Source organism: Cyrtonyx montezumae, unplaced genomic scaffold (assembly GCF_038088225.1).
Source record: "Cyrtonyx montezumae isolate F1298 unplaced genomic scaffold, pur_monq_1.0 scaffold_3, whole genome shotgun sequence".
Taxonomy (NCBI): Eukaryota; Metazoa; Chordata; class Aves; order Galliformes; family Odontophoridae; genus Cyrtonyx; species Cyrtonyx montezumae.
Window position 1 is genome coordinate 75,992,791 of NW_027072034.1, and position 13,482 is coordinate 76,006,272.

General features: G+C 36.2%; 1 protein-coding gene across 2 annotated transcripts in view; it reads right to left on the reverse strand.

Annotated features, from left to right (window-relative positions):
* NECTIN3 (nectin cell adhesion molecule 3) overlaps positions 1–13,482 on the reverse strand; it is a 60,530-nt gene that overhangs the window by 20,493 nt on the left and 26,555 nt on the right. For both annotated transcript variants that reach the window (XM_065741955.1, XM_065741954.1), the window contains exons 3-5: positions 12,065–12,361; positions 9,971–10,088; positions 6,335–6,486 (exon numbers count right to left, since the gene is read on the reverse strand). In XM_065741955.1, the coding sequence (XP_065598027.1) occupies positions 6,335–6,486; positions 9,971–10,088; positions 12,065–12,361 (567 nt within the window). The remainder of the gene's footprint in view (positions 1–6,334; positions 6,487–9,970; positions 10,089–12,064; positions 12,362–13,482) is intronic.

Consider the following 13,482-nt stretch of genomic DNA (forward strand, 5'->3'; position numbering starts at 1 on the left):
ATAAGGAGAATTAGAAATCAAGAACAGAGTTCTCTTACTTTACTCAGAGCTTTCTGAAAATATTAGATAATTTTTCCCTATTTCCTGCTTTCTAAGCATATTTCACAAATAGAAAACAACATTAAAAACAAGGATATCACAGTTTCTTACCTCCATTCCATAAAATTTCATTTGTATAACACATCTGAAGTACTCTCTCTAAATTAAGACAATTCACCCCTCTGTATTTTGACCATAACCTAGAAAAACTATACGCTTCCATGCCAACCAGCTGTTTTCATTATGGTAACATTTAACATCACCAGCAACTTGCTTCATTGCATTCTTTATGATTTCCACAACACCTAATTACATCAATTTCACTCAACATTAATTATTTATATGGCAATTTATACAGTATTTCCTCCTGATATTTTTCTTAACCTCTTAACTTATGACAACATCTTACATTATCTCTTTCTTACTGTGTTGGGGGCCCTTATTCAAATTCGTGAAATGTACATGCTGAAGCAGGAAGGACAAATGAAGCACAGAAATAGTATTCTACTATTATATATAGCTACTATCCTGATTAAAATAGGAACCATAACTGATTAAACCAGGAAAAGTCAAAAGCCTATTTTCAGCAGCAGTAGAATAAACTCACTCCCTTGACACATAGAACAGCATACTCTCTCTTCTTACAATTTTTTAAGCCTTGGCTCATTTGCTACTAGGAAAGGTGAGATTAACTCTTTTCATCAAGCATAGCTCAATTCCCTTCTCAAAATGCACCACAATTCTGGTACAGTGTAGTTTATTTCTCCTCCATTACTTGCCTCCAAACATTCCCTCTGAATATTGGTAACATCTTTTAACAGTGCTTTTGCTCTATTCTGGTCAAGTAATTGTTATTCTTCTCTTAAACAACGTTCTCGATAAAGTATTGGAAGAGCTGGGAAAACAAGTGTCTTACCTTAGATAGGTAAGTTTCTATAGTTAAGTTCAGGAAAGATATCTAACGACATGATTCACCTTATGCCTCAAACACTGCATCTTTCTCTCTCAAGCCCCTCACAGTATACCCCTGTTCACGTGCTTTGTACTTATCTGTTCTTCGTCAAATTCAAAAATCAACAGAAGCTAAGTCCTAAAGACATATGAATAAACAGATAATCCTTAGAATCAGACAGATCATTATCTTCAAAAAGTTCTGTTGGAGTACCAACCAGAATATCACTGTAAAAACCAACTGCAGAACATCATTTTTCAACTGTAAACATTTTCATATTTAGGACCATCTAAAATCTTTCAGAGTTTGGATGTTCAACTCCACAATAAAAGGAAAAGGAAGAAATCAACACTGGAAGACATCTTTCAGCTGGAAGTTGTCACTTATGTATCACAGAAATAATATTCTGGAAGGGAACACAATTTGGCCTAATAGTTGTGTATTAACGCTGACAGTTGAAGGCTGTCTACTTTCAAATAGCATGATGAAGTCCAGTTTTCCCTAGACCCCACATAATTCAAGATCCCTACTTTGACTCCTAAATCCCTTTTGCAGTCTGCAACTAGAGACAGAACTGTACTCAGTTATAATCCAGAAGTGCATTAACTTTGCACAAATAAGACCAAACACCTGGCAGTTCTAGCTCTAAACAGAATACATGCCTAGATGTGTGTTACTTATCTATTTGCACAGAAATATCTTTATTTAATTCTTGACTTGCTGTTATTGTGAAATTTCAATTTCATACTAAGAACCTAAAGAGTACTTGACATTACTATGTACAAAGGAGTCTAATTTCAGAGCAATCTATTATATTAGTCCACAGCATCAGAGAAGGATGATAGTGGTAGGGCACTAAAGACTGAAGTCTCCCATCAACATTTCTAAACTGTTATTTTGCACAGATGGCAACAGAGAGGCAGTCTAATAAACTGGCATCTGATGAAGATATGCGTATGAAGCAAAGGGGTATAACTGAACTCCTCCATGAAAAAAAATGGCACCCACTGACATTAATGTTTGCAGAATGTTCACGAAGACCGAACAGTGGATGTCAGTACAGCAAGGCAGACAGTGGGTGGTACATTTCAGCAGTGGCAACAGTAACAGCCATGTTTTGGATAGCCACACAGCTGTCACCACAAAACAGAGAGCATCTTGATCAGCTCATCTTCGCAAATCAGCTAATGGTGGTGACTGTATTGAAAAACAGCATGTTTTGCAGCTGAGAACTTGCTCTTTAAGTGTTATATGTTCTTTGTATCAACTGTAGTTTCCATGAAAATAAATAGGAGGCATTACTTCCGTAACATCCTACAAAACCAGGCACTACAGAGATAGCTCTAACTGCTAAGAAGCTTACCTTTCAACTCCCTTCCTAGGGCCAGGGAAGTAGCTTTTCTATAAAAGAAAGACTCCCCAGAGTCTTTCATACACAGGTTCTACACTGGATTTAAGAATAAATATTTTAATTTGCATTTTCCGATCTTTATGATTCTATGGTTATATCTAAAGTTTGTTCCTCTTTTCTACTTTGGCAGCATGACAGATCAGAAGATTTGAGATTGTTCTGAAACAAGTGACAATTCATTAGATTAGAGTCAGTCACTCGCATTCAAAGATCAACACATTTCAACAACATAACCTCAAACTCAGAAAGTATTCAGAAAGGTATTTTGAAGATATCTTAAAAAGAAATCTTAAATGCTATCTTGAAACCTTTTTCAATATAGCAGGAAAAAACTTACCAATATATCTCACATTAAATTATAAAAACACAAACTTAAAAATATATGTCTATATTCACAGTTCTTCCTTCATGGAAGTCTATATATAAAGAAAATAAAAAGCTAAAATAATGAATAAGCTCTGTTTTCTCAGTCCTTACGAAACCCACCCTACAGGGTGGCGGCTCTATTTAAAAACTGCATACTCCTAGAACTGCTAGTTAAAGTCAGGCTTCACTTCTAACAAAACCAAATCTCCTTCAAAGGAGATCTGAAGGAGGTGACAAAGGAAGCAAACACATTCTTATTTGAGCACAAATCTCAGTCACTTCTCCTTCTTAAATGGAGAGGAATTAGGCCAGAGCAATGTAAGTGAGGGGAAAAAAAATTGCCAGAAAAGCAAGAATACAGTTCTTCATGTAAAACGAAGTCAGTATATTTTACCAGATTAGGTGGTTGACACCTTAAGCTGTAAGCTAGATTTGGAAGTCTTGTTACTGTAGTGCTCAACTTAAACAATACTTAATTACCTCCAAATCCCGTAAGAAGGACTTACTTTGCTGAACAACTGTACAAAAGATCTTAACTTCTCAATATTTTGTTTAGTGATGTGAAGATATCTGTACCACTAAATTAAGAAAATCCCTCAGGCTTCAAATACCATTTTATTATTTCTCAATCCATCAAGACAGATTATTTACTGTAGCTACACAGTTAAGTGAATCTATCATTTAATCCTTGTCAACTACTCTTATAATCTCCTGACTTCAACTGTATTAAGCTAAAGGTCAAAACAAAACAATGCCTATAGAAAAAAAAAACAAACTACTTTAAAATACTAATTCACGTTAAGGTCAAAGATATTTTTGCTCAGGTTACATTCCAATCCTGACACATTTCAAATCAATAGCTATTTACTTCGCAAAACAGTAAAAGAGCTTTACAATTACCAGTACTGTGACTGTTCAGAAACTTTACCGCCACAAATCACCTTTGACAAGTTCATTATTAAAATTTGAAAGAATGTGATAACAGCTTTGTCCACTAGCTTCAGAGCTTCAATTAACATTTTCTCCAGGTCTTATACAGTAGAAAATTTAAGATAAAAAAATAAACAATTAAACAACTCTACATTCTTAAACAGGAGGGAGAGGGACATTCACAGGTGTGACTCATAGGAGTGTCATGCTCATCATGACTAGATAACACCTGATCAGTTAAATACAGAATTAAGTAAACAGCTTGCTTTGAATTTTACTATTTCAGTCTCATTTTATGACTACCAGTCTGCCCCTTCTGCAAAACAGCCTGAATACACATTATGTAAAATAGGTATTTATTTCATGCTAGTTCACTCACCCTACATAAATTAAAGCACATTTCAGTTGTTCAATAATCCAGCTAACACACAGAAAAGTTGCTCACAAGTCATGATTAAATGTAATTCACTTCTGAAAGCAATACAATTTTTGGACTTGATGTATGCCTCACTGCCTCTTTAATCGACTCTTCCATAAGAGTATGCACATTGCTTTTAATTACTTTGTTGTTCTAAGTAGTTAAAAGGAAAATACAAATTGCTAGATACTTAATGTTAATTAATGTACATGACTTATCTGAGCACTATTTGCACTACCGTAGCACCACATTCTAATCAGCCTGAAAAGTCACCTATTTTCCTGGATGTTCATGATACTGTATGCCCCAAGATTAACATGGCTATGCTTTTAAGAAGTGAGATTTAATTCACCTCAACTGAAATGTTTATTACTGATTCACAACTTATAGAGCCATAGAGTTGAACGATCCCCAGATAGGAAGTTCCAAAACTTAACCTCCCCCAAAAAGTTAAGATTTGCACTTCAGTTATTGCAAAAAAAAAAAAAAAAAGTGGAGATACTAAGCAGAACTGAGAAAACAACACATAACAGAAACCATCAGCCCTCACAAAAAAAGAATAGTACGGCAGCTTACCTATCTTCGCTGTAAACTAGTTCTAGTTGTATTCATCATAGGCTAGAAGAAACCTTAAACTACAGCTCAACTGGCATGCATTTCCACTTCGCTTCTTCAAAAACTTAGTGTAAGAACTCATACTTGCAGTTCCAATGTGTTAGTAAAGACTGATTCAAATTATATCTGCAGTCTTACATTTTTGTGTGACAGTCACAGGAAAAAAAGCTCTACTGACAGCAGACAACATTCATACAATTGACAACTCCAACAGTTACAAACTTCAACCAAGTTTCCTTCTCTTCAAGATCAACACAGGCCTCATGACTGAGTTCTACTTAGGAAATAATACATTGTAAGCATATTTGAATGCTACATTTGCGGAACATATTTCATCAAATCAAATGACGTTTTGCTAGCTTTCATGATTTAATTATTTAGTAAAACAATGTTTTCAAACTGTCACATGGCCACGAATCAAGTTTCATGTAATATTTAGTATTTTGCTTTTCAGTATTTCCATTGTCTTCAAGCACTTTGACATTTCTAATTAACTAACCTGTTAAACAGTTATTTAGAACAGCTCTCCACAAAGGCCCTATATGGAGCCAAGACTGACATGCAGTATTATGACAGTCTGATTAACTGATTCACTGTCCCTTCTAAAAATGCTGGTATCTACACAAAATGAGTTTATAGATGCCTGAAGCCATGTCTTGTATCTTCAGTTTTTATCTGAAGTTTTCATTCCCATCTCAACCTTTTGAGTGTTCATATTTAGTTTTATGTTCTTAGGAAATCATTTGTTTCCTTTCACGTAGCTTGTAACCTATCAGAATGCATTTTAATGCTACTTCAATATTATGAAATAACTACTGTTGGGAACTTACATAAAAGCAACACCACACAAGAAGTGAAATACTATTTTTTCCTGTCTTATTTCCTTAAGTGAAACTAACAAACCAGCTAGATCAATGAATGTTAATATATTAATTTAGCCAATCCAGTGTTGAATTTGGGAGAGCTTTTTCACACTTGCACAATGCTATTCAAACATACCTTGTTAAGTCATGGTGTTCTCTCACAGAGACAGTAAAGTATTTGTTATATGGATACAAAAATTTTTTCCAACAGAAGAAGTGCTAAAGAGGCATCAGTTTCCCATGCAAATAGGAGTTTTGCATGAGATACTTATCTTTATGATTACTATTATCTGCAAACTGAGAAAAGACAACAGTTAAGGGCAATGTACATTCACTAAATATAACCTCAACTTCCCTAAGACAGAGCATCTTCTACTTCTCTGAAGACTGTTTTTCCCCTCCCAATAGCCTCTGTTTCAATCCATTATGGACCAGGTAGTGTTTATTGCAGTCAAAATCTTACTAAAACAGAGAAAAATTGGACAAACCAAGTTAATCTACCAAGAAGTAAATCTCAGAAGCACTATGGCAACAAACTCAACCATAACATCTTCCACTCTAAGTTGTTGTTATGAAGAGCCTTAAATCCCAAGTTTCACTGTAGCTCTGAACTCCACACTTACCTTTTGTACAATGAAAAGACTCAGATTTCATGTGTCAAGTGGCTCTCCAATTTGCTATTTCAACTATTGACAGAAGTCAGAGTTAACATACTGTTGTTGCTAAGAGGTAAGACTTACCTAATATGTAGATGGTCTTCTGATCACTTCTCTGACCAAGGGAATTGGTCACCTTACAGATATAAGTTCCAGTGTAGTTGTAAGTCAACGGGCTGCTGAACTGCAGAGTATTGTTGACAGACAGCAGTCCTTCAGGCCACTGTCCATCCAGCCTAAAACAAAAACATTTGACTAAACTTCAGCTTTAAATCTTTAACACTGAAGTCCTAAAGTAATTAGGTTAAAATACTGTTTGTACTAGGCTATTAAGGTACTAGCAAGATGTCCACGAATTAATACTACAACTAAGGAAGCCACCTCAAAAACAAAGAAAATAATGGAGGAACAAACTATCTCAAGCTGTAAAAGCTGATAGTCAAACTAGCATGAATTTATGCTGCTGTCAGAATAACGTAGCTATCCTTTTTTTCATCCACTTCAGTTATCATAATAAAGAATACTTCTGGCAGTGCAAGCTTAATTTACAGGGTAAAAACCACTAGTGCTTCTCAGCAGGAGCCGAAACAGTTTCTCTCTTAACCTGCCTTTTCTTATCCTCAGTATCTCTGTCTTCTATATTAGAATATCTTAACTCAATGTGATGCTTAGTGATCCATTTCAGGAATCAACTAGTTAAAAAGCTTAAAAAAAAAAAACAGCTTCTATGAAACAACTATTTTCCTGAAGCATCCTGAACATAATTGCAACAACTCTGTGAGGACAACAAGAAAGAAAGGACACAGACACTGGAACTATTTTAACATAGCTGGCAAGTGCCCATTAAAGCATGCCTAATCTAATGCCTAAATCAATCCTGTTGCAACTCCTCCTGCTTTCATTTATCTAACTGTTAGAAGTTAAATAGAACTAACTTAATAATCAATGATCCCTGGGTCTGCATACCATACAAGCACTTGGCAAATCTTATTTGCTAAACAGCATCAAAACAAAAGCCACCTCAATAGCACACTAGGTTTGTTACCAGCCTCTGAAGTCTTCCTTTATTCTGAAGACTATTGACCAAGAACTTCTTTACCCTCATGAAGTTGCTACAAATGATTAGCCACATATTTTGAGTAAGTTGCTCATTTCAAAGAACATTATAAAATAGTTTGTTTGAAATGTAAACATTAGAATAGAGCTTTCAAAATACACAGCATTTCAAAATATTCCTTACAACCATAAAAAGCACAGATGACGTACTCACAGTAAGTAAAGCTTCTAGGATTACCATACCAAAGAAGTTATGACTTGGAAAACACTACAACTAGAACTACTACTAAAACTACTTTCAATACACCTTGAGTTGGTTAAGAAAACAAAAACAAGTTTTCCTTATATGATTTTTTTCCTCCTTAAAAATTCAACATTCATCAGTATTCACAGTTGCTCAGGTCAATTTCAACTTTGCTAAAGCAAAAAAGCACACTGCTTATACATGAAAAGCTTAATATTTTGGAGTAAAAGTTGGTTCACTGTTTGCCTTAGTGACTTAATAGTGACCTCCAAAGCTTAAAGTTATGTTGAATGCTTCAATTATTTTTTTTCCTTTAGTTAGTAATAACTATATTGGTTAGTTCTTAAATTCATCTCATGTTCAAATCAAAGTAGTGAGTACCTGGTACATCTGAAGAAAGTGGCAGCAGTGCTTTTAAGATCTTGGCATAATACTTTTATTTTTTGTGTTGAAATCTCTCAGACTAAATTTATGCATATAGATAAAACATACATTTGAGTGCAACCACACCATTCTGCAATACTGACTAATGCAAGGGGTTGCACTTTAGCTGAAGCAATCCCAGGCACTCAAACTGGAGGAAAAACTTCTGAAGAGCAGCCCTGCAGAGAAGTGGTGGACGAGAAGCTGGACATGAGCCAGGAGTGCATACTCAAGGTGTTCAAGGCCAGACTGGATGGGGCCCTGGGCAGCCTGGTTTAGTATTAAATGGGGAGGTTGGTGGCCCTGCCTGTAGCAGGGGGGTTAGGGATTTGTGATCCTTGAGGTCCCTTCCAATCCAGGCCATACTGTGATTCTGTGCTTGCAACCTGGAAGGCCAATTGGGATGCATTAAAGGGATAGCCAGCAAGGAGAAGAAGATGATTGTCCCCCTCTACCCAGCTCTGGTGAGGCCCCATCTAGACTACTGCAGACAGGACTCAGGCCCCCAGCACAAGAAAGATGCAGAGCTCTTAGAACAGGTCCAGAGGAGGGCCACTAAACCGGAGGGCCTGAAGCACCTCTCCTGTGAAGAAAGGTTGAGGAAACTGTGCTTGTTTAGCTTGGAGAAGAGAAGGCTCCAGGGAGACCTCACTAGGTCTTCCAGTACTTAAAGGGAACACATGAACAGGAGGGGGAACAACTGTTGACACAGGTGGATAGTGATAGGACAAGGGGGAATGGTTTTAAACAAAGATGGGAGATTTAGGTTAGATGTTAGGAGGAAGTTTTTCCTCTCAGAGGGTGGTGATGCACTGGAACAGGTTGCCCAGGGAGGCTGTGGAAGCCCCATCCCTGGAGGCATTCAAGGCAAGGCTGGATGTGGCTTTGGGCAGCCTGGTCCAGTGGTTGGGGACCCTGCCCATGGCGGGGGGACTGAAATTAGATGATCTTTGAGGTCCTTTTCAACTCAGGCCATTCTATGATCCTATGAATATTTCTATGCCTACATTTAGGATCGAGTCTGTTACATGATAGCAATGCTTAATTTCCTATCAAACTGCCACCCAGTTATTCTCAAATTATCATTTTCACTTTTTTCCAACCCTATTATGACTATCATTCTTATATGCTAATTTATAGCTGGCATCGGGATGCAGGGAAATGGATTACAACTGAAGACAGTAAATATTCCAATGATTTTACCAACAGAAGCTCTAACACAGTTGCATATGAATTCATACTGTCCTCATAGAAGTTATTTCTTTGGTTTCTACAAGCACCAAATCAACTTCAAGCAGCTTCTTTTATTTCATTCATCCACACCTATCCAGGGGGAATTTTTATCTATATTTACTTCCACTGTCTTCTGTTTCTTGCCTGATGTATATCCATGGCTACAGAAGCTACACAGTAAGGTTCAGAGTAGGGCCATCCAATCCACATTTTCATTAAATGAAGCTATTATTTAAGAACACTTATCTACATAAAGTTTTATTTACTTTAACTAGATGCACATTCAAAGCCTAGCTACCATTATTAAGCTGAACACTGCATTTATCAGTATTGGTAACTCTTGAAAAACATGACAAGTTCCACAATCCAGTAAGTAGTTTACACATTTTAAAATGCAGGTATCGACAAGTCTTTTCAAGTACTTAGAATCTACTTCATGTAGAATTAAAATAGAGCTAATCAAATAATTGATTCCCTACTAGATGCATCAAACTGCCCAACGTAACACAAAGCACAGGCTATGCTAATTTAAATAATTATGAAAGATTTTATTACAATGGTAACTACAAATTGTCAAGGTTGTGAACTTCAAAAATATATATCCAACTATATTCGTACACATGGAAATCCTCCACCCTATTTTTAGAAGACTAGTTAACACCATTACATACCATCCAACAAGTCACATAGTCTGTTCAGTTTACAATACCAGTTAAGATGACATGATTGTGGTGGTGTAAAGTCCATTTTTTGTAAATATTTACCTGGTCCACATGAATTCCATAGGTAATGGGTTTGCATCAGCATTACATCTGAGTTGAACATTTTCTCTTCCAATGAACCAGTTTCCATCATATCCAGTTACTGAAACTTCTGGGGCATCTGCCAAAAATAGTTTACAAATAGTTTATCTATCAGTAATCACAATATTTTCTTTCAACACAGAATTATCAACTTGATGCAAAAAGCAGAGGGGTTTTGTTCTTGCTGCTTTACTTTTGAAGAGTAACAACCATCAGAAAAAAAATAATACAGGCCTAAGCCATAAGCACAATACATAACAGTGGATTAGAAAGGATATGATACAATTTTTTAACTGGTGCAGCTGTTTCATGCTTCTATTTTTTTTAACATAGCACTTAAGCCAAGTGAAAAAAAAACTCACAAGGAAAGAATCAATTTTGTGTTCCTTTCATGTTCCTTGGTAATTTAAAGCTACTTCTCACTACTAAGATACAGCAAATGATCAGAAGTAGTGTTTTGAAAAGCAAGGTAATTAGGAAATCAAGAAGTTCACACCTGCCAGTTGAAAAGGTTAACCATTATCCACTGGCACTGTAACGTGCAACTATGTTGTTTTGCAACTAAAAAGCAAGAGTACCACTTCAGATAAGTGAGAGAGACCTTGTGGAATTATTAAAAAAAATTAAAAAAACCCCACAACTGTAACTTTGTATAGGCTCCTACAGCAAAGGCATAGCAGTTACTTCCAAAAGCTGCAAGTGAAAGGGAAGACAACACTACAACAGTCTCTGCTTTTCATTTGCTGTTGAGTTGCTTAACTGTGGCATTACAGGTTCTGAAATACACCCTTAGCAGCAACTTTCATATATTAAGGTCTATTTGCTTCTCTTAAATACAAAGCTTCAAACTCATTCACTGTCTGAGACAAGTAATCTTGACATTGAAAAACACAAGCAGAAGTAACTTAAATCTGAGGCAACATTTCAAGTGTAGACAACAAAACAGTGTTTAGTACTGATCTGTATGTCCAAATGTTCCTCTTTTCTGCTAAGAAACAGCAAACATTTGTGCACAAAAAATAACCAAACGATCACCCTTTACAAGTTCAAAGTCTTCATCTACAAAGTGTTAAGCTTCCCATGCAAGAAAGTTCTAAACAGTAACATTACTTCAAGAAAGAAGGAATTAAGTGCAGCAGCAAAGACTGCCTCAGTTCATTTCTTTCACAAACTGAACTAAGCTGTGCCAAATGGAACAAATGCATGAGACTTGTAGTTACACCAGTGTAACTAAATTCATGTTTTCCAGTCATAAGACTTCTTCCACCTAAACTGTCAGCCTTCAGCTGCACGCTGCTCGGAAGATCTTACATCCTAAGAATGTCACAAAGAATGAAAAACAGCTCATTTTGCTGTTTAAAAAAATTGTTTAACAAAAACCAGAACACACACCTAAGGCTTACTTTCTCAGTTTTAATCTAAATAAGAGTTGTAAACCAACTTGCTTCATATTCACATGTTTTAAAGACAATCATTTAAAGACAATTAAAAACAAATTTGTTTAACAAGCCTGGTACATGGACAATCTAAAGTTGAACAACAAATATTAGTACCAAATATGTTAAGACCTTGTTTCCTTATGCAAATTAGAAAGGAAAAAGCTTTGTTTTCAAAGCTTTAAAGTCTTCAACTAACTTACTGAACCTCTTCCTCCCTTAAGCCATACTTCAAACTTGTCATTACAACCATAAACCTTCATTAGAATTCTTTAACACTGCTGAAATCATAGGGCACTGTGAACAGCTTAAATATCGAAGTTTATTTCATCTAATTTTTTCAACATCGAATATCTCTATGAATAAGTTCCCTCATGAGCCAGTATCTCAAACAAACAAACACAGTGGTATTTTAGCTTTGTTACTAGAGTTTATTTTCCTTTTTAATTATGACAGAAACTCTGAACTTTTACTCCTGACTGATCCCTTATCACATACTTTTTCCTGTACGTTTTCTCCTCTTTTTCACGTTCAATACCTCCCTAGCAAACTAAGCACACATAAAGGCAGTACTTAATAGTAAATTATCAAGTAGTAATCACTACTTGAGAATACTTACACTGTATGTCCAACACATGAGAGAATCTTATCTCCTTTTCCAAAGCTGGGTGCCTCACAATACAAGTTATTCGTCTTCCTCTCGCAAATCGTGTAGGGATGATAGTATACTGACTTATGACTGTCACTGTTTCATTTGGAAACAAAGTGGAGCTGGATTCCATTTCACCAAGACCTCCTTCCCAGTCAATCTCTGCAGCAGGTTTTCCAGTGGCTGCTGTACAAATGGCTGCTACTGTCTGATTTGCACCATCAATCAGTGGGTTCGGTCCTTTTGTTAAGCTCACAACAGGTTCAACTGATGGGAGGGAAAAGTAGTGAATTTAAAGCCACGAAGAATTCAGAATGTTTGCTTAACTCTCCCACATAGCAACAGCTATTTAACTCATTTTATAAAGCTCATGCTGATCAGGCAATATATAAATAAGATCAAATCATTATCGAGGATGAAAACTCTGCAGTGCTTTGGCTAATATTGCATTAAAAACTAATATTGCATTTGCCCATGTTTTGAAGTTTAATGTTTCTCATTCCTTACATTTAATGCTTTGACAGAGAACATCAAAGTGGTTAGGCTCAAAACACATACTACAGTGTTTCACTTCCTGTGTCTGACAATAAACAGATATGCTTGTTATGTATTAGATTGAAACTATACTCCACTGCTCAACCACAAGTTTAGAGACTTAAGAGAGCACACTTGTTTCTTAGAAGGAAGCTGTGTTACTGATCTACATGTGTACCACTGTAAAATCTTTAAGTATACCTTTCTGTTTCAATAGTCTATTGCAACTTAACAAGACTCATATACCAGTTACAACTTAAGTTGTACAAACCATCTTCTGCTTCTGATATGAAGTAAGGTTTTGTGTTTTGGATGGCTCATTTCCATTTCTAATACTGGAACAAATGGGCTTCTCAGTAGCACCCGTTACTCTATTACAAAATCCTTGTGCATTGATTCAATCAAGATGAGCTCTCCAAAGCAAAGTCATCACTGTATATCATGCTTCACAATCCACCTCAGTGGACCAGTCAACTACAAAAGCACTGGCAATTCTTTCCACTCACATACTTTTCAATATCCCCTAAGCAGAGGTTTAGTTCACAGCATTTCTTTCTTCCAAAAAAACTTGAAGCTAGCACACATTAAGATGTAATAAAGCACAGTTCGCAAGAACTGGCAAGACTGTCTCAAGGTAACACCTTGAAGAGGTAACAAGTTACTTCTGTGTGAGTGGATTCAGTTCTAGAATCAGTCTGACTGCTTTCAGGTCAGCCTATACCACTTCTCAGTCACTGAAAAAGTTAGGTTATTTCTCCCGTTACACTAAAAATGAAAGACCTCTGAATGAATAACCTCAAAAGTCTGTTCTTTCCTACACTTAGGGTATACCAAGTGCTTAAAGAATATATCTC